The following is a 20,519-nucleotide window of genomic DNA, read 5'->3' on the forward strand; positions in this document are numbered from 1 at the left end:
TTCTACTCTATAGAATATGGAGAATAATTTTTACTATGTCTTCCTTTTTTATTATATTAAAATTCTCCATTTTAAAGTGAATTATTTGGTACATTTAGTACATTCACAGTCTACCTTCCTTTTGAGATATGAAATATGCTTAATAATCATGAAATACTACAAGTAGAGAGGGTAGGCTATTATCAACTCACCAACCATTTTTCAGTGATAACATTGATAACTGCTGATGGGTGTTAATATATTTCCTTTAATGTCACAGGGGTGAGTAAAGTTATCTTTCTTTATTCATTAGTCTGTCACTGTGGGGCATTGGGGGGTAGTGAAGAAAATTGGGTATTAAGTCGTTTTTGCATCTGGGATCACTTTTCAAGAAATCAGACACTATTCTTATGAACTGATATACTGCTCTGGATTAGTGTTCGCTTTTAAAAATAAACAGAAAAGTCTAAGTGTGTTACCAGGGGAGGAAATAAAGATAAATAAATGTGTTCTTCTTATTCCTTAAATAATGGAATCTAGTTATCAACCAGATGGGCTTCTTAGGTACCTAGCAGTTTGGGTGTTGCTAGGTAAAACTCTTCAGTCCTGAGGTTACTAAGTTTCCCTTTGAGTAAATGTAGTACTGGGGTAGTGGAAGGTGGTGCTTCCTGTGAATGGTGTGCTTCTGACCTTGCCACATGGCAGGAATTACGTTTGCTACTCCATGGGTAGCCTCCAGTGCTTGTATTTGAGAGGGAACTCATGGAGAGTAGCTAGGCTGTGCCACATCAGTCAGAGCTTTGCTTGTATAATTTTCAAAGTTCTCCAAGCATTTGGCTTGGCCTTATTTTTCACTTGCTGTTATACCTTCCATAAGCAGAGCTCGATGTGATGGTCATTCCGCCACGTGGGTTGGGGCCTTCCATCATGTATGTATTTTAGTTAGGAAGAGTTCCACCTTTAGAAGCTGAGACTTGGCTGTTCCTGGAGTAATTATCGCTTTTCCCTATCTTGCCATAGCCTTTCAGCAATGGATTAGTGACTGTGATGGTTCCCCAGTTGCGGAGGGAAAACAGTCTGCTCCTGTGGAATGTCTTTGACTTGAACACTCCTGTCCACACCTTTGTGGGACATGATGACGTGGTGCTGGAGTTCCAATGGAGGAGACAGAAGGAAGGTGGGTGGGAAAGAAGATTGCTGCCTGACCTTCCAGAAAAATTTTTTTAGAGAGATTCTTGATCAGCCTGTTAACTTTCTTATTCTTTTCTCCAAATCTCTCTTGCTTCCAGAAAAGAAACATCATGCTCCCTGATCTTTATCCCACCAATTGTGTGCATGGCTTTTGGCTTTTGATTTAGTCTCTTACATTTTGCCATAGGAAATAGATGATATAATTACCCTACAATCTGTCAGGGAAGGGTTGACTTGTAGTTTGGATTCAAATAGTTTCCAACAACCCATTTTTAGTTATCGATGTCATCGTTAAGTGTGGGGACTTTCTGGCTAGTAGTGAAATTTTCATTATAAGTCATAGGTAATTTTTTAAAATTCACTTTTATTGTGAAATCTAGAAAATCACATTGAACATGTACAATTTAACTAATAGTTATGAAGTGAAAACCTGGGTAAATCCCATCACAATCAAGGAAGAACATTGCCAGGATCCCAGAAGCTTCCTGATCACATTCCTCTCCCTTTCCCCAGTGTTACCATCTTGACACCTAAGATAGCAATTTCTATTGTTTTCCTTTATTGTTTCGTCACCTATTTATGGTTCCTAATAATAGTTTAGGTTTGCCTGTTTATTAACTTTTTCTAAATTTATTATTCCTCTATGTATTCTTGTATTTACTTCCTTCTCAACCTAATATTGCTCTGATTTATTTCTACTGCTCCGCCTTCTTAGTCAATTTTTATTGAATCATGCTTTGATTTTTATTTTCTCTGAGAGGAAGGTTCTCTCAAAGAGGTAGGAAGAGAATCAGATGTTGTGGCCAAGGGCAAATGATGCATCCTGAAGGAAGTGGTAGTCATTGACTTTGGGTATTGCTGAAGGGCCAAAATGCAGAGTAAGGGAAAAGCATTTAGTTCAATGAAAAGGAAGTCTGTGATCATTAAGAGAGGAATGCCAAAGCAATTTGAGTTAGGGAGCCAGATCTTGAGGTGTCATAAACAGAGGCAGCAGGACCGGTTTTGTTACCTTCAAAGGCAAAGAGTGGAATGAGCCTCCTGGTGAAGCCTGCTGCCTCTCTCTTGGAAGGCAGGGAGAAGATGCAAGAAAGGAAGTCAGTAAGCTAGCAGGGGCCTCTTGGCAATGAGTGGGAATGGGGTGCAAGGTACAGATCGAGGAGCTGGGTTTATAAAGCACTTTAGCTTACCTTTTCCTCAGTCAGGATCATACAGAGAGACCAGAAAAGGGTCAGAAAATTGATGACCATAAACATGAGACTAGAGGTAGAACTCCACAGAAGTTCAGAATAGTTGCTGCCTTGTTAGATGAACCTAGGGGAGCTTTTGCTTGAAGGTAGTGACACAGAAAGGAACTGACAAGGAAGAGAACTTAGCCATGTTTTACCGCTCACCCACCCTGTTACCTTGGACATACCATTCTTCAGTTTCTCCATCCATAAAGTGAAAGAATTGGATGAAATTATTTCTGAATTCTCTGCTGTCTTTAATTAGTCATGGAGGAGATTCTAAATGTTGCATAATTACCTTGAGTATCCCAATCTTTCAGAAAGGACCCTGAACCTTTTTGGAATAATTTGCTTTGGGCCAGACCTGATATGTGAAAATCTGATTCAGTCAATTAAGAAAATTAAAAATTGATTATTCATTTTATAAAGAGATGTGTCACTTTACCAAAAAAACTTTTGAATAGTAAAATGTTATGATGCATTTAAAACAAGTTTTACAAAAAAATATATTCATCCCCAGCTCCCCAGGGGCACATAATATAAAGGGAAGAACATTTGCAGAGGTGAAAGTTTAGTGTGACATTAAATCTCAGTGTCATTCTCCGCCTGCTAATTTGCCAGTTATTATTTCACTTCATTTAAGCATTCGCTGAAATGGGACTTCCTCAGGGAGGCCTCTCTGAAAATAACTCTCCCGTCAGTCCCTGTCCTCTTACCCTGTGTTATTCTTATGCACTTAGCACTACCATTTTATTACATATTTATTTGCTTGTCTTTTTCCACCATTGTAATGTGAGATCTATAACAACTGAACTTATTTTACTCATGCTGTTGTTCTGGTGCCTAAAACAGTGTCTGGCATAAAGGAAATGTGTGTAATATTTGTTGGATGTATATACTTATGAATGAATGAATGAATGAATTAATTACACTCCATTGTGACCTATAACAAAACAGATGTCAAATTCAAAGGAATTTTTAGGTACCTTTTTGTTTTTTTGGTACTGGGGATTGAATCCAGGGGTGTTTAACCACTGAGCCATATCCCCAGCACTTTTTATTTTTGTATTTTGATACAGGGTCTCACAAAGTTGTTTAAGGCCTTGCTAAGTTGGTAAGTTTGGCCTTAAACTTGCCTCCTGAGTCAGTGGGATTACAGGTGTGTGTCATCATGCTTAGTTTATGATTCTTATTTGGTGATTTCTAGGGTCCAAGGACTATCAACTGGTTACATGGTCCCGGGATCAGACTTTGAGAATGTGGCGAGTGGATTTCCAGATGCAAAGGGTATGTATTCGGTGCTTTCATGGAGGTGTATAATTGGATAAACTAGAAAGTTAACAACTTTCAGTATTTGTGGAGTTAGAGGATACACTTAACATACATGACTGATTGGCCGAATGGTTTATATATGCCATACCGGCTTTGAGGTCTATCAGAGCTAAAGTATTTAGCATTTTAAGGCTGAAGAGCCTTTCATTGTCTTTTTTTCTCTTCCTAGTATGAGATAGAATGGGAATATACTGAGCAAGTGGCCCATGGGCTTCATTTCATTGTCTTTTTAATGGGCTAAGAAGTCCACCCTTCTTCTCTGTAGACATTGAGTCCTTTCTTCCATCAACACCACCTTTTCTATGAAACTGTTTCCAGTCTTCTCTATACACGATTTTTGTTTCTCACATAAACCGCAGTGGTAACTGGTATGAACTGCTCTCGTGACTCTTGTTCAACTCTGCCTCATCATAGGGCCATCTTTTTCTCCTTCAGTGGCTAAATCCCTTGATGAGGAGAAATAGGCCTCACTGGTATTGCATCCTCCACAACACTTGGAACACCACTTTGCTTAGAACTGATGGAAAGTTTGTAACACTACTTAGTGTAAGTCACTCTTGAGCATTTTGGCCAAGTCCCATCACATTATTGCCTTTTCAACTTATTTTCTCCAAAAGGTGTCATTTGCTCCACATGCTTTGAGGTTATTATATTTTTGCTCATGAATTAGTTGAATAACTTCATTAAGGCTTGGAATTTAATTTTCTCAGAGCCTTTCATAAACTCTGAATGTGATGAAAAATGTCTGGAGTAGAATAGTTGGTATTATTTTGTGTATTTAACTAGGGAGAGTTGGTGATAGTTAAAATCTATTTTGATTCTACCAGTTTTTGGCTAACACTTCTGTCCTTTGTTGAGTCCCATTTTTAAATCAGAACTTTTAGCCAGGCAGACTGATCATTTCCACTGATCTTTTGGTCCCTCATCTTCTACCCTTTGTTGCAGCTCTGTGCCAATGACATACTGGATGGGGTTGATGAGTTCATTGAGAGCATTTCTCTTCTGCCAGAACCAGAGAAGACCCTGCACACCCAAGACCCAGATCACCAGCATAACTCAAGCCACGGGGAGGAAGAAGGTAATGTCTTAGGAGAGGGGCCACAAGTTGTGCAGTAAATACTCCAGAACCGGGCTGGGGTTGTGGCTCAGTGTTGGAGCACTTGCCTAGTATGTGTGAGGCCGTGGGTTTGATCCTCAGCACCACATATAAATAAATGAATAAAATAAAGGTCTATCAACATCTAAAAATAAAAAATAAAAAAAAATACTCCAGAACCTACTCATCTTCAAAAACATTTTCCAACACTGACCATCTTTTCTGCCAGTGGTAAAGGAAGATCCCCCTAGCAGTCTCCTGGAAGAGAGGAAGTCAGATCAGCTGGGTCTGCCTCAGACTCTGCAACAGGAGTTCTCCCTGATTAATGTGCAAATCCGAAATGTCAACGTGGAGGTAAGTTGTAGTTTACTGAACAGTGCCTCATGCTTGATGATGGCTGTTTGTGGGAGGGGGGCTATTTCAGCTACGATTTTGACTGGCAGATAGCTTTGCTGCTCTTACAGGTAAGACTCTCTACTGCTTGCTTAATTCCTGGGTTTTCTAAAGATGTAGGTATTTTGCAAATGTGAACTCTTTTTCTGATCTTCTTCTCTTCTCCTAAGATGAGCAGAAGTTCATGTGCCTTAGCACCTCCTTAGATAGTCCAACACCTCCTTTTAATACACTTGGGATACTTGCTCCAGGTATCCCTGGGAAAGTTAAGGGCACAGCTGACCTTGGAATCAAAACCTCCTGACTCTCCCAGCTCTTTGTGCTGTGCTATACTCCCTTCTCTCACAAGCTGGTCCTTTCCTTGGTGTTTTAGATTCAAAGTAAAAGGGTCACTAGGTCCTCTTCATTCACTTAGCACTTGGCCTGATTTACCCTTTTCCTTTTGGACAGGTATTGAAACTTTTGCTTCAGAGAACTGAGTATCTAGGAAGCAGTTTTAAAGCTTGATTAGTTTTTCTTTTGCCCAGATTTAGTTAACTGTAGGCAGAGAGATGTGCTGTTACATAATTATCTCACTTGACCTTTAAAACCATTCTGCAGTGAGTGATTTTACCTCACTTTACAGATGAAGATATCAAGACACCAGAGATGAATGATTTGTCCAAGGTCAGCAACTATTTGGTGGAAGAGAGAATGTTGGAATCCAAGCCTCCAGATTTCCCATGTGTTTGGCTCTTTTCACTGCCTTGCAGCTGCCTTCTGTAGTTGGCAGCACAAGAAATCAACAGATCTGAAGGATTTTTTGATTAATTGGCTGTCTACATCAACCCTTTGGCCCAGTTGAGAACAGTGTGGCTAACCTAGTGATCTGGCTTAAGAAGGAGATCTAGGTTCTTTTCCTCAGGAGTATTTCTTAAAAATTATTGAAATATAATTCATATACCACAAAATTTGCCTTTTCAAAGTATACGATTAGTGGTTTTTAGTGTAGTCACAGAGTTATGCAACCATCACCACTGTCTATTTCCAGAACATTTTCATCATCCTAAAAAAAACCCATTAGTTTTACTCTCCATTGGCCCTCTCCCAGCCCCTGGCAGCCACTCATCTGCTCTGTGTCTATGGATTTTCCAAGAAGTACTTTTTTCTTTTTTGATGGTCCTGGGGTTGAACTCTACCACTGAGACACTGTGCCCCTGAGCCAACATCCCCAGCCCTTTTTATTTTTTGTTTTAAGACAAAGTCTCACTGAGTTACCAAGGCTGGTCTTGAACTTGTGATTTTCCTGCCTCAGTCTCCCAAGCAGCTGGGCTTACAGGTGTGGCCACTATGCCCAGGTCAGGAGTACTTTTTATATTGAGTCAGGTTATTCCTTTTAACTTCTTCCTGCTTTATTTTCTCATCTCAAAGTAAGTTTAACCAGTTTTAGTTAACCTCACAGCTTTGAATTGAAGCTTTTCAAGTCAAAATACTTTGAATTTATTAAGGCAGCACTAAGATTTTAAAATCTGCTTTGAAAATAAGTTATTTTCAAACTCATTTGTCTTTGTAGAATGTCTCCTTTTACCAGGAACATGGAGCATTCAGGTAGCTTATTTAAATCTATTTGCATCTTGCTGGGGTATAACTCAGTAGTAGGTAGAGTGCCTGCTTAGCATGTGTAGGGCCCTGAGTTTGATTCCCACAGTGTGAAGAAAAATACATGAAAATAAAAAATAAAAAGTCCATTTGCATCTGAAGATCTTTTGTAGTTTGTCTCCTGAGTAGTTGTGGATTTGTGTCTTACAGATGGATGCCGCAGATAGGAGCTGCACAGTGTCTGTGCACTGTAGCAACCACCGTGTCAAGATGCTGGTGAAGTTCCCTGCTCAGTACCCCAACAATGCTGCCCCTTCCTTCCAGTTTATTAACCCCACAACCATAACATCAACCATGAAAGCTAAGCTGCTGAAGGTGGGGATTTGGGTTCCCAGATTTTCTTTGCTTTTATAAGATAAGAGCTCTGCTCATGTGCATTAGTATCTATGCTGAGTAGTGAAGTTGAGTGAAAACTCAAAGATTTGGAATTCATCTGTTCCCTACATGCTGTGGTATTAGCAACATAACTTTTACATTGGCCTTTCACTTTGTGTTGACAACATTAGGGTAGTGATTTTTAATCTTTTTCTGAATCAGGGATGCCCTTTGGAAGTCTAATGAAAACTATGGATCCTTCTTCAGAAAAATTTGCACAAATTTTGCATATAACTTCAGAAATATTGCCTATTAGGATATGAATTGCATATAATCTACTCACAGATCATTAAAGCTATGCACTAATCCTGTTAATCCTGTAGCACTATTTATCTAGAAATAGGCAAGATGTATTCTGAAGCTAAAAGATATTTGATAATCAGAAGAAAAATGTGTATAGTCATTAAAATTTTCCATCCCATAAAAAGGAACCAGAGTTACTTTGGGGACAGACTGTCTAGCTGCACAGGCAAGCTTTGTGAAGGACAGTGGTGTGTGGTTGCCGGTGGCACAGCCTGGCAGTTGGTCTTCAACCCTGCAGGTTCAGAAACTTGATGTGTCAGTGAGATCTAATCAGGCAGAACCTCTGTCAGAAAGTGCTAGGAGCCAGGTGATGGCAAACATTCTTCAGTTTGAGCAATGCAACAAGTGAAGGAACCAAAGTGTCCTCATGAACCCAAGCTGACCTGAACATTGCTCATCTTTTACCCATTTTGGATCATGTGCACTTGATAGTTCTATCCTGTTGTGGTATCATATGTAATCAGACATTTTTTAAGTGACTTAAAGATCCCTAAATGCTAATTATTCAGATTTTGTTGTATTTGTCATTTTAAACTTGAACTCTGAATATTTCATTGCCTAGTTTGAACAAAAAAATGTAGTTTTTTTTTATTGGTATAAAATGATAGGCTTAAAATGAGAAGTGTCTTTAAAGGTCTAATTCAGTGCTAATAGCAGTGTAATGCAAGCCACAGGTAATTTCAAAATTTTCCAATGGTCACACACAAAAAACTAAAAGAAGCAGGTGGATTAATTTTAATAATATTTTAATTTAATCTAGCACATTCAAAATATTATATCAACATATAATCAATATAAAATTATTGGGATATTTTATACTTTCTTCAGTACCAACATTTACTGTGAATTTTACACTCACAGTGCCTTTGAGTTTGGATAAGGCACATTTCATGTACTTCATGGCCCCAATGAGTAGGGACAATGAGTCGAGTTCATAGGCCTGTCTTTATTGTGGGTGTCAGTTCACATCTGTAGTATGCACCTTAAAATGGTAGGACATATCATTTTAAAGAACAAAAAATAAGAACACATTATCATTTCTACAAGGAGAAATCTGTTCTTCCCCTGGCTTTTTCTATCAGAGCAGTTTTTAGTCCAGCCCAGTGGGTATCACTTCCAAAGTGCTGAGATTTCTCATGAAGGAGTTGGGTTCAGGGAGATGAAAGAGCCCAAATTCACTAGAAAGAAAGAGTGGCTGTTCTAATAGTAGAACCTACCCTCTCAAAACCAGGGTGTGTGACTGCCTGGGCTGAGGAAAGGGCTTCCCTAAGAGGTTCAGGATCAAGTCCTTCTCTTCAAGCTGCCGTAGAAGATAGAAAGACCTAACCATGCTCCAGTCCCCTGTCTATCATGCTTCTACCCACTTTGCAGAGTAAAGCCAAGCATGAGAAATGGGATGCTCCTCTTGACTGTGTTCTGGGTTTTTTCTAGATCCTGAAGGACACTTCCCTGCAAAAAGTGAAACGCAACCAGAGCTGTTTGGAGCCCTGCCTGCGCCAGCTCGTCTCCTGCCTTGAGTCTTTTGTGGTGGGAAACATGAAATTGTGTACTAACCTAGGATTTGGTGTCTTGATTCATATCTTCTCCTAAAATCCTGGGCTCCCTGATTTTCTAATATCATACCCCTGTTTTGTAACTCAACTTTAGGATAGGATATGATTTTTAGTTTGTTAAATTTTAAATTTCAGAACCAAGAAGACAGCACTTCTAGCAACCCATTTGCACTCCCAAACTCCGTCACACCACCTTTACCAACTTTTGCACGGGTGACCACGGCCTATGGATCATACCAGGATGCCAATATTCCCTTTCCTAGGACTTCTGGGGCCAGGTTCTGTGGAGCAGGTTGGTCTCTGGGACTCACTGATTCTAGATTTCAAGGGAGTACAGCCATGAGTGTCATGTATTCTGTATAAACATCTGCCTCAGAAAAGGCTTCTTTGTTTTTATTTCCTAAGAACTCAAAACTTCCTTTGTAGTAGTATTTTATATGTTGAGGCCTGAGTAGGTTCTGTGAGTATGTCCCACCAGAATTGAAGTTTCTATTTGTTTCATTCTGATGAGCCTGGATTTGAGTCTGTTTAGAGCCCCTATTCTTAACAGAGGCTAGATCCCCTATAGAGAATGTAAAGCACCTGTGAAGACTTGATCCAGTCCACATACATCCCATCCCTCCTGGATCCCGGAGATTCTGACCGTTAGGCCTGTACAAGATCACTGTAGTCATGAGTCTTTGCGATTTATGAAAATTTGTCTTATCCCTCAGGTATATTGAGACAGAAAGAAAGATTGCCCAGTCCTGCCTGGCACTTCCCACTGATGTGCCCATGTGCTGTCTCCTTTGTCAGGTTACCTAGTGTATTTCACAAGGCCCATGACGATGCATCGAGCAGTGTCTCCGACAGAACCTACTCCCAGGTGAGTCTAGAAGCTTCTACATCTACATCCAGAGGGCCAGAAGCGGGCAGAAATATGGGAAGGACCACTGAGTCTGGCTTTGGACAACTTGTTTTAGTTCTCAGTAAACTTCCATTATAAGATTCATTCAAGAGAGATCATGGTTCATTAAATTGCAGAAAAATCTGAGATTTCTGCTATAAGATTACTAACTACATGAAGGGGCAGCTTAATGAAAACTGTTGCGAAAACAAGGCAGATTCAGGGACTGGTGATGTAGCTCAGTTGGTAGAGTGCTTGCCTTGCATGCACAAAGCCCTGGGGTCAATCCTCAGCACCATAAAAAAAAACCAAATCCTTTGTTAATGTGTGTTTTCCCTATTGTTATTACTTTATTGTTATTTTAAAATTTTTGTTATTTGATTTACTGTTAAACTGAAAAAAAAATAACATGAAGATCATCATGTAGCACTGATACACCACGTCACATGTTATCAAAATACATGTGATTTTTAAAAGTTATGTAAGGAGTATGTTGGGAAAACTCAAAACAATGCAGAAGCTTTAGATTTAAGAATGAAAGCCCTTCCTTTCCTTTTCCACGTGCCAGGGGGAACTCTGTGGTTCGCAGAGCTCAGGCAGTGTATCTAGACTGCTTTAGTTTCTTCAGCGGTAGTGTGGTGATGCTGATAACACTCACCTCCAGAGCCTAAACTAGCAAGACCCTTCGAAAGCTTTGGAAAACCTTGCCAGCAGATGGGGAGTGCTCCTGTTGTGACCATTGTTTTTGTTTTTGTTTTTTTTTTCTTTATAAGATCATACAATAGACTTCTGGTTATGCAGCTTCAGTGACCAAGATAACCTAAACACACAGTATCCTTAGCTCAGCACAGTTAGGAAGGAATCACTGAGCAGTGTGTGAGCAGATGCTGCTGATGAACTGGGAGGTTGCCAGGCTCCACACTAATCCAGGCAGATGAGATCTTGACCCACAGGAACTGGTGGTTAAGTAACCAGGGAACCTACCTTACATTAGAGTCCATGTTGGAAAGGTTAGACCAGAAAAGTCACCTCCTTTCAGAGGGACACAGTGAAGATCTATACTTGGACTTTGGATCACATGTTCTAACAGGACCATCTTCAGCCAGTAGTACTGTATTGAGGTATAATGATCAGTACAAAAGTTTGAAGTGTACTGCTCAGCACACACATTAAGATGGGAAGCAATGTCCTTGCCCCTACAAATTCCCAATTCCTTTTCCCAGCTTCTCATCGCCCAGAGGAAATCACTGTCTGACTTCTATCATCATAGTTGAGTTTTGTCTGTTCCTAAAGGTTATTGAGATAGAGCCACGCAGCATAAACTCCAGAACTGTTTTATGGCCAGCTTCCGTTGCTCAACTTAATGATACTGAAATTGACCCACATAACTGCATCTATCAGTAATTGAGTTTTATGAATGTAATACAGGTTATTCCCCTATTCATGGACATTTGGATTATTTCCAGTTTGAGGTCATTAGGTACTGGCCTTTTTATGAACATAGGTATTAATTTCTATGCCCAAGGAGTGGAATTGCTGAGTCATAGGATAGGTGTATATTTAATTTTATTAGAAATTACCAGAAAGTTTGGGCACAGTGTTCATGTCATTTTGCCCTCACATCAGTGATGTCCAAAGCATTGATTGTTCCACCTTCTCTCTAAAACTTTGCATTGCTGATCTTTTCAACTTCAGTGGTTGTGGTGGGCATGAAATATAACCTTCTGGTTTTAATTTGCATTTCCATCACGATGACTAGTGATGCTGAGCTGCTTTTATGTATTTATTGCCCATCTTTTCTTGCCATGAAACTGTTCAGGTATTATGCACTTTTTTCTTTGACTGTATTTCTTATTTATTTGTGGTACTTGTCTATTTTGGTTGCAGGTCCTTTGCTGGAAGTATTTATTGATTTTTCTTCTACTTGGTGGCTTGTCTTTCTCCTTCCTTAATGGTTTTCAAAGAATAGCAGTTTTCTATTTCTATGATGTCCAAGTTCATTACTTTTTTACTTTATGGTTAGTGATTTTTGTGTTTCATCAAAAAATCTTTTCTTATCTCAAGGTCACCAAAATATTCTTCTGTTTTCTTTTGAATGGTTTACTGTCTTAAATTCCTTATTTAAGATCTGTGATCCATCTCTAATTTTTTTGTGTGTATGATGGGTAAGGGTCAAAGTTTGTTTTATTCAGTAGAGAGAAATGGTTGTTTTGGCACCATCTGTGTAAAGCTTTTTTTGTTGAATTGGTGTTGATACCTTGGGTGAAAATCAGTGGATGACCTACCTATCTGTGGTCAGTTTGGGGGCTGTCTTTTCCTTCAGCAATTGCTTCGACTCTCCTTATCCAACACTACACTCATGATGCAGCCTTGCATAGGAAGTCTTCACACCCGAAGGCATAAGTCCTCCAACTTTATTTTTCTTGTTTAGTTTTTTTTTTTTGGCGATACTGGGGATCGAACTCAGGGCCTTGTGCTTGCAAGGCAAGCACTCTACCAGCTGAGCTATCTCCCCAGCCCTCTTGTTTAGTTTTGTGTTGGATATTTTATAGATCTTTTTACCTTTTCACAAAATTACAAAATCAGTTCAGTTTCTACCAAAAAAACGCCCAAAACCCTGCTTATATTTCGATTGGGATTATATTAACTCTGTAGATGAGTTTAGAGAAAATTGACATCTTAACAATATGAAATCCCATAATCCACTAGCATGGTAAAACCCTCCATTTTTGTGTGTCTTCTTTAATTTCTCTCAGCAATATGTTGTGTATTCGATGCACAGTTTTTTCACTAGGTTTGTTCCTAGATATTTGTTGTGTTTTGACGCTATTGTAAATGAAATTTTTAAAATTCTTTATTTTCCAGATGTTTCTAATATATAGATATACAGTACATTTTAAATAAATTGATCTTGAGTCTAAATTTGCTAATTAGTGCTAGTAGTTTATAGCTTTGAATTTTCTGTTTATACAATCATGGGAGTATCCTGTGTTTGTGTAGATAAAGCATTTTCAACTCTAAAAGTTTTACTTGGTTCTTTTTTTGGAATTTTCCTTTTTCTTCCCATGTCTTTTCCTCTTGGTTTCATCAAATGCTGAGAATAGCACTACTTACAAATATGTGGGGGGGAATAGCCGGTGTAGAAAATTCTCATTTTCAACTGCAGATCTCTCTCCGCCTTGTCTGCTTATCATACTGGCTTGATTGCACCAATGAAGATCCGCACAGAAGCCCCTGGGAACCTTCGCTTGTACAGCGGGAGCCCCACACGCAGCGAGAAGGAACAGGTTTCCATCAGCTCCTTCTACTACAAGGAGCGGGTAAGTGTCCGAGCCATGCCTTTGCTTTTTCCCCTTCTGGATTGTTCTGTTTGCCTGCCATGGCAGCTAAGTTAGTAATCCCTTTATATCTTTCACTTTCATGGTTTGTTCAAAAGGTCATTGCTTTGTTCCTTTCCTTTGTTTTTAACACCATAAAGTGGAGGGAGGGGCCAGTGTACCTACAGTCTGTGTTTTTCACTCAATATTCAACCCAGTCCTTGGATTCCCCATTCATTGAGTTGATTCCCATTATTTCAGTCAGAATAATTAAGCTTCAGGTCTTCGTTGGTAGTCTGATGTTTGTCAACAAATTAAGGGATGCTTCTAAAGAAGCCTTGGAATCTTGATATAGTGGGAATTTCACAGTCATGAGAGTTTTAAAGTTGATTTCTAAAAGGTTTCCCGCTTCTGCTGAAAATACATTTAAGTTCCCATTGGAATGGATTGTTTTATACAAAAATCCACCTGAACTTACCCTTATGTTCTGGGGTTCTCAAGGAACTCACTGTCCTGAAAGCAGTTACCATTGTGCTGGCAAAAGCCTTGGGTAACAGCAGTGCAGAGAATAGTGGCAGAGTGTTGGAATGATTATAAGAACTCTTTTTGTGTTATCAGATTGAGAATCTGGCAATGACCGGCTTTAGCTGATGACACGATGTGGTAAAAACAGTGTTACTACTGAGCTACTGCACACACTCTGTGCTTAGGAATTCTTTGTTGTTGTCCCCCTTTAAATAATAAATAATGGATTGTTTATAAGTAAAATTTGGTTTTTTTTTGAGAAATTGAATTATTTTAAATTTAAAAAATGAATTTCTATTGAATATTAGAAGCGTCTTGGCTCCAGTTGCAGTATAATGTCTACCCTTGTCTTGCCCTGCTAAGTTGGCCAGCTATGCCTTTAACTAGTCTCAGGGTTGTTTGTGACTGAAACAAATGACAGCAACTGACGGAACCAGTCTTGGGTAAAACCATTCAGTTAAATAGGGAAAATGATTTCTTATTGCCTTCCTGTCCACCTTTCTACAGTCCCTTTCCACACAGCTCCTGGCTGACACAGACTTCCCTGTAGCATCTTTCAAACTGTGTCTTCCCCAAGCTTTTTACATTAAAAATTCTTAGCTCTCTCTCTCTCTTTTTTTTTTTTTTTAACAAGTTAGCATGTAATTGGATAGATGATTTGATGAACTGCTGAGAACTAAGACATTTTATTGCCCTAAAAACCATATTAGCTTGTGGCTAAATAAATGTGACTTTTATTTATTTATTTTTGCAGTGCTGGGGGTCAAACCCAGCCTCACACATGCTAAACAAGCACTCTCCCGCTGAGCTGTACCCCCTGCCCTTAGGTGAGAATTTTCTTTGGCATCAGGGCCAGCTCCAGGAGACAGTTTAGTCAGGGAAATTCTGAATTCCTCTCAGTTCATGCCACATGTTATCATGCTTGGGTTGAGATTGGGCAGAATAGATGGACTAGCACTTTTGAATTCATGATAGGGTGTAAAGTCTGTCTGTCAAGGTCACTCCGGTTCCCCGATGGGACCTCTTCTCTGCAGAAGTAGTAGTAAGGCCTGTGTTCTTGTTTATGATGCTCTGGCCCTTTTTACTCCACCACAATCATAAAGAGGGACCAAAGCATCTGCAAGCTATCCCTTAACAGGTAGCGTCTGCTGGGGAGTAGAGGAAGGAACATGACATTGTCAGTTTGGGGAGTTCCTACTGTGCAGCTTCTCCACAGAAGATGGGCCATTACAGTACCTTTGTCTGACATAGTGGTATTTAAGTTTTATTTTAAGTAGTGACCATTTAAAATGGGAGGCTGCTTTGTTATAATCTCATAGGAAACTTTCATACTGATGTATAAAATATATACAGAAGTGTTCACAGATCATAAGCATGTAATAGGGCATCTTAAGAAGCCCTATGGCGGGGACACACATTTTAATGGATGATGTGTAATAATTACTGGGTTAAATCATTTGAATTGCTGCTATTTGATCATTTTGGATCTAAATAGTTTTATGTGGTTCAATCTATTAGCTTAAGAAGGCAAAAATGAACAAGTCATTATTGTTGTGATGAATTTGAAATAAACTTACTTCTAGAAGCTCGTTTATGTCCGTCCTATTTAAAGAGGGCAGAGGGGGGGAATTAAAGCAATGGAATACTTCATGATATCTGGCAAAGGCTACTGCCTTCCTCCCAGAGGTCCATACTTCTTGAGGAGTATTTTCCAGTCAGCAGGAGTCTAGTTCCACCTGGCAAATGGTAGCACTTTATTATTACTTTTGTCCTGAAACTTTCCAGCTTACCAAATATTTTGTGCCCCATTTTTTTTCCTCCTGCATACCTTTATTCCCTTTTAGATCTCTACCACAAGAATTTTATTTTATTTTTTTTTAAATATACTTTTTGGTTGTCGATGGATCTTTATTTTATTTATTTATTTATATGTGGTGCTGAGAATCAAACTGAGTGCCTCATACATGCCAGGCAAGTGCTCTACCACTGAACCACAACCCCAGACCCCACAAGAACTTTAAATGAAGGAGAATGAAGGAATAGAATATGTTTGCATTAGCCAGGCGTGGTGGTACATGCCTATTATCCCAGCTACTCAGGAGACTGAGACAGGAGGACCAAAAGTTCAAGGTCAACCTCGGCAACAAGCTGGAACCCCTATCTCAAAAAAAAAAAAAAAAAAAAAAAAAAAAGATTATGCCAATTTTAAGACCTAGAAATGAAGGAATTACAGGGTGTTTTTTGTTCTATGGAGTGAATCCAAGAGCGCTTAACCACTAAGCAACATTCCCCAGCTCTTTTTTGTATTATATTTAGAGACAGGGTCTCACTGAGTTACTTAGGGCCTCCCTAAGTTGCTGAGGCTGTCTTTGAACTTGTGATCCTCCCGCCTCAGTCTCCCAAGTTGCTGGGATTACAGGTGTGCACCACCATGCCTGGTTACAGGGTGTTTTTGACATTGCAGAAGACCTTCATAGAGCTATTTGGAAACTTGTTTGCTTCTCTTTTTAATCTGCCCTACTTAGGTCATATTGTTATACTCACCCAGTGTTCTCCAGATGGAATTCCAAGGTTTGCTCCTAAGAGACCTAGAAACCTCAAATTTTATAGGAAGTCAGAAAGCCTAGAGATGCTAACATGAATGAAGATGACAAGTAGACCAGCTATTAATAGCTGATAAAATATTGTGCATTCTTAGGACAAATCAGAAGGCCCAGAACTTATATGGTAAACATTAAGCATTGCCCTTCAGGCACTTTTTAAAAAAATTCTCAGCCTCTCATCTTTGTCTCAGTTTGTTACTAAAATAACTCTGATGTGAATGACTGGGGAGGCCTTTCTGCTAGCAGAATCACAGCTGATCTCTAATCAGTGTCCTGTGCTCCCAGTTCCACGCTCAGGTGCTCTCACTGTTAGCAAGAATATTCCTCCTCAGCTTAGTGCCCCATCCTCTCAGTTCTCCAGGGCTCTCCCTTCTTCCTGGCCTTGCTCTGAAATTAGCCCTGCAGACCCAGGATCACCACACCCATTTTTCTCCTTGCCCACCAACCACACCCTCCCCCAAATTGGTGATGGAACCTACCAGAGAACTTCTTCCCTTTTGGGAATTAGAATATACTCTGAACATGTTCTCCTTCTCACCTGTCAAAGGGGAAAAGAGTCTCCCCCTGTTTCTCCCTGGCACTGTGATCTCAGTCCTTCCTTGTGTACCTTAAGCCTTCTTGTAGTTCCTTGTCAGAGTTGTGTTGACATTAGCCTCCGAATAGCCTGGGTATGACTGAAGGTGGATGAAATCGAAGCTGGGTTTAGAAGGCAATGGTGTGGGGGGCGGCGAGGGAATCCAAAAACTGCTGTGCTTAGGTCCAAAAAGGTTCATCATTCCAATCCCAGTTTTGCAGAATATATACCTTTTAATCCATCAGATGTGTGGGAAGCTTTCATTTTATTCTATATTTTTCCCTTTTAATTTTCTTGGTGTTTTTCTTCCCTCCTCCTGGGTGTAACGTTTTCACGCACAGATGTCTCCTCGCTCTGCCCGGCGACGTTGGTCCATACAAGCAATTAACGACTTCCCGGTACTGTGCGCTGTGCAAATGCTCTCCTTAACTAATCCTGTCTCTACCCAAAGGCCCAAGAATAAAATGCCACCTGCCTGGCTTTGAGGAACCTGAAATGACAGGCTAGCTGGTTTTCAGGACCAGAAGTAAATTCTTTACTCAGAGGAGTCAGGCACCAGGGACTGCCTCCTTCTTGAGTCTGGGTGTTTCAAATGGGTAAACACCATTACAGATCACGAATGGAGTCCTTTGCAAATGAAACAATACTGGGTTCTTGGGAGGAACCCTGATTAAATGTCTTTAGCTCCCCTGATTTCACTTGGAGCATTTGTCTAATTCCATGGAGCTTTCAAAAGCCTACCTTTGGCATGCGGGGAGCAGAGGAAGATATAAGAGGCTTCTGCCATTTAGTCTGTGTTTTTATAGTCTTGGTCTAGTTCTGAGAGGAAAGTGCCCACCTGCTTCATTGGCAGGATACAGAAGCAAGTTTTTTCCTTCAGGAATTTTCTGGAACAAATTTTTTCCCTTAGCCTTAGTATTTACATTAACAGTAAAACCTCTGCTTAGATGTCCCCCCTCCCCTTCTTCCTTTCTGACTCCTCCTATTGGCCATCTCCCCTCTTCTGTCTTCCTCACCCATTCCCTTCATGTTTCAGTAGTGCCAAGGTGACCTCAAGGCAGCCTTGAGGCTCTGTGTAAATTTTGTTTGGTATAAAGAATGTTTAGAGGACAGTCCTGTAGCCTTTGCATAAAAAACCTGTTGGAATCAGGAGCTGGATTACCAGGTACCAGCCTCTGCTGTCAGTAGCTTGCAGGTGGAGCCACCAACATGGCCACCTTTCCTCCAAAAGCCGGTCCTAGCCAACCCAACTGCTGAATTTCCACTGATTTTCCAGAAGTCCTCATTTCTGCTGCTCTTTAAATAGGAACTCATTTTGACTCATGCCACTCTGCTGATTATTTATTGTTGATGGGGTTGCTGCGAAGCAGTTGGTGGCTTATTCTTGGGCTGTTTTTACATTTTAACCCATTTTCTGGCATCGATGTTGCCTCCAATTGTAGCAGTAACACTGGTGATACAGTCGCGAGCTGGCTATTGGTTGTCATTCAGTGCTATTTGCACCAGTGCCTCCGTTCCCCCCTACCCTTCTTCCCTGTCCTCTTTGCCGTACTCCATGAACACCTTCCTGGGATGTTCAGAGGGACATCCTGGAACTCATCATGTAATAATTTGTCTGTCTCGCTTTGTCTCTCTTCCCTCAGTCCCTTCTCATGAAATCTGTGGGGAAGGGCATTTTGTGTTGATGGAGCATTGAAAAGACCTAAGAGAAATGCACAGTCCTTTTCTTTCAGAGGTACCAATATTACTGCACAGAGAAATCGCCACACTAAAGCCCATCAGAGTGGGATTGGAGCAATGCAGGAGGGCTAGGAGCTTTTAGACCACAGTGCCTTTCCTCATCCCAGACAGTAACCACACCTTAGCCTAGTGTGTCTTTGTTATTTGAAACCAAAGAATCCTAGGAGAAATCCATTTGTTGTTACCTGATAGTTGCCAAGACGAGAGAGCATCCTAGAATGTCCTGTAAGATGTTAAGTGGAAAAGCCTTCTTAGGGGAAATGTGGAGGGAGCAGGAATACTTTTTATTGCTGAAGCTCTGGAGGAAACACCCTGAAAAATGGTCCATCTTCTTGTTAGAGAGCAGCCAGGACCCAAGGCCCCAACTAGCATCTCATTTGAGATATTGCATATTGTCACTTAGGCAAACTTGTATTTAAATCTCCAGAATAACAGGCCATTAGACAGTTATTACTGAGTGACCCTCAGTAATCAACCCATTTAAAAAGTAACAACACCCAACCCCAACACTATCTTGTAGCCCTTTAAGGATTTTTGACAAAGTTTTGCAGTCATTTCTTCCTGGATTAAGAAAAATACTAGTGCAGTCCCATAATTGTTTTTACAGTTGGATTCCTGGCCAGTTAGAATTAGAAAGACCCCATTTTGGGGAACTCCTTCTGTTGTAGGCCCAGAGGCAACTGAGTGAAGTTCCATAAAGCATCTTCTATTTATCCAGTGCAGATTGAAGTTAAATTCCTCGAAGGCTGGTGTCTCAAGAAGTCCCAGAAAATACAAACTGTATTTCCATAATTCAATAAGAATAATTACCAAAAATTGTCAAAGATCGCTGCCTGTATTTTCATCAAGAATTTATTGGTGACTCGCATTAGTTTATTTCTACTGACCTTTGAAACACAAGACTGCAAATTGGGGAATAGTCCTAAGACATTTTTTTGAACTCTCAGTTTTCTTCTATCTGAATGTGCCTAATCTTAACAAATCTGTGGAAAGGAGATGTGGAGGTGCAGGCACTGAAGCCCAGCCTGAAGGAACAGTATCATGATTTGAGTCTGACTTGCCCCCCTGAAAGCTGTGTGGCTGCAGGAGCTGCAGCAGACCACTCTGACTTAGCTGAATGCAGTCAGTCATGATGCTCAGCAGAAGTGACTGAAGAAGGAGTGATATGGAAGGATGGTGTAGAGCAGGCATCACAAGGATCTAATGTTAACCTCCTTACATGAAGAAATGGATTCATTTAAAAGTGAACCAACTATTTCCTTATTAACAGGTAGCTTAGCCAGGTCTTAATTTTTTTCCTGGTTAATCAAAAATCATTTACAGTGAAGAGGGAGCAAGTTAACAAGAATGACAGTCCTGTTCAAATCTTGGCTATATGACCGTGACCTGGAATAAGCCCCATATCCTCACTGTTGTCGTGGAGCTTCAGTGAGGCGCTCAGCCCAGAGTGATCAGGCCAGCAACTAACATGATGGTAATAACAATAGACAAGACTTTAAATCCTAAGTCAAACATTTTACACTTGGACTTGTTTCATTGTCAGTTTCCAGATGAACTAGTCTACTTGCAAATGAGCTACTTTTGGCACATGAGCCCTCATATGATTAATAATGTGCTTTTTTTAGGTTTGCTTTAAAACCCAGAAAATTGTGGTTATTTTCAGTGTGTTCTAAAAGCTAGTAGGCCCCATCCTTCTCAAGGCCTCCATTTATTTAAGCTATGTTGTTAAATGAAGTATCCTGAGTTGCTGGATTGCTCAAGTGCTTCTCATTTTCTCTTTATAATAAG

The 20,519-nt window shown here is 40.2% G+C and overlaps 1 protein-coding gene across 10 annotated transcripts in view; it reads left to right on the forward strand.

Moving 5' to 3' along the window:
* Positions 1–20,519, forward strand: part of WDR59 (WD repeat domain 59) — a 79,217-nt gene that overhangs the window by 43,709 nt on the left and 14,989 nt on the right. For 7 of the 10 annotated variants that reach the window (XR_013760562.1, XR_013760563.1, XM_079119649.1 and 4 more), the window contains 10 exons: positions 1,000–1,156; positions 3,604–3,683; positions 4,674–4,806; positions 5,054–5,178; positions 7,006–7,170; positions 8,965–9,060; positions 9,222–9,378; positions 9,882–9,951; positions 13,139–13,292; positions 17,333–17,389. Coding sequence is in view for 8 of the 10 variants with exons in the window: in XM_079119649.1 (XP_078975775.1) it covers positions 1,000–1,156; positions 3,604–3,683; positions 4,674–4,806; positions 5,054–5,178; positions 7,006–7,170; positions 8,965–9,060; positions 9,222–9,378; positions 9,882–9,951; positions 13,139–13,292; positions 17,333–17,389 (1,194 nt within the window). In the remaining 2 variants the exon portion in view is untranslated. The remainder of the gene's footprint in view (positions 1–999; positions 1,157–3,603; positions 3,684–4,673; positions 4,807–5,053; positions 5,179–7,005; positions 7,171–8,964; positions 9,061–9,221; positions 9,379–9,881; positions 9,952–13,138; positions 13,293–17,332; positions 17,390–20,519) is intronic. The other 3 variants (XM_079119651.1, XM_079119654.1, XM_079119653.1) reach the window with 2 other exon arrangements.

This window comes from Sciurus vulgaris (genome assembly GCF_902686455.1).
Source record: "Sciurus vulgaris genome assembly, chromosome: 17".
NCBI classification, from domain to species: domain Eukaryota; kingdom Metazoa; phylum Chordata; class Mammalia; order Rodentia; family Sciuridae; genus Sciurus; species Sciurus vulgaris.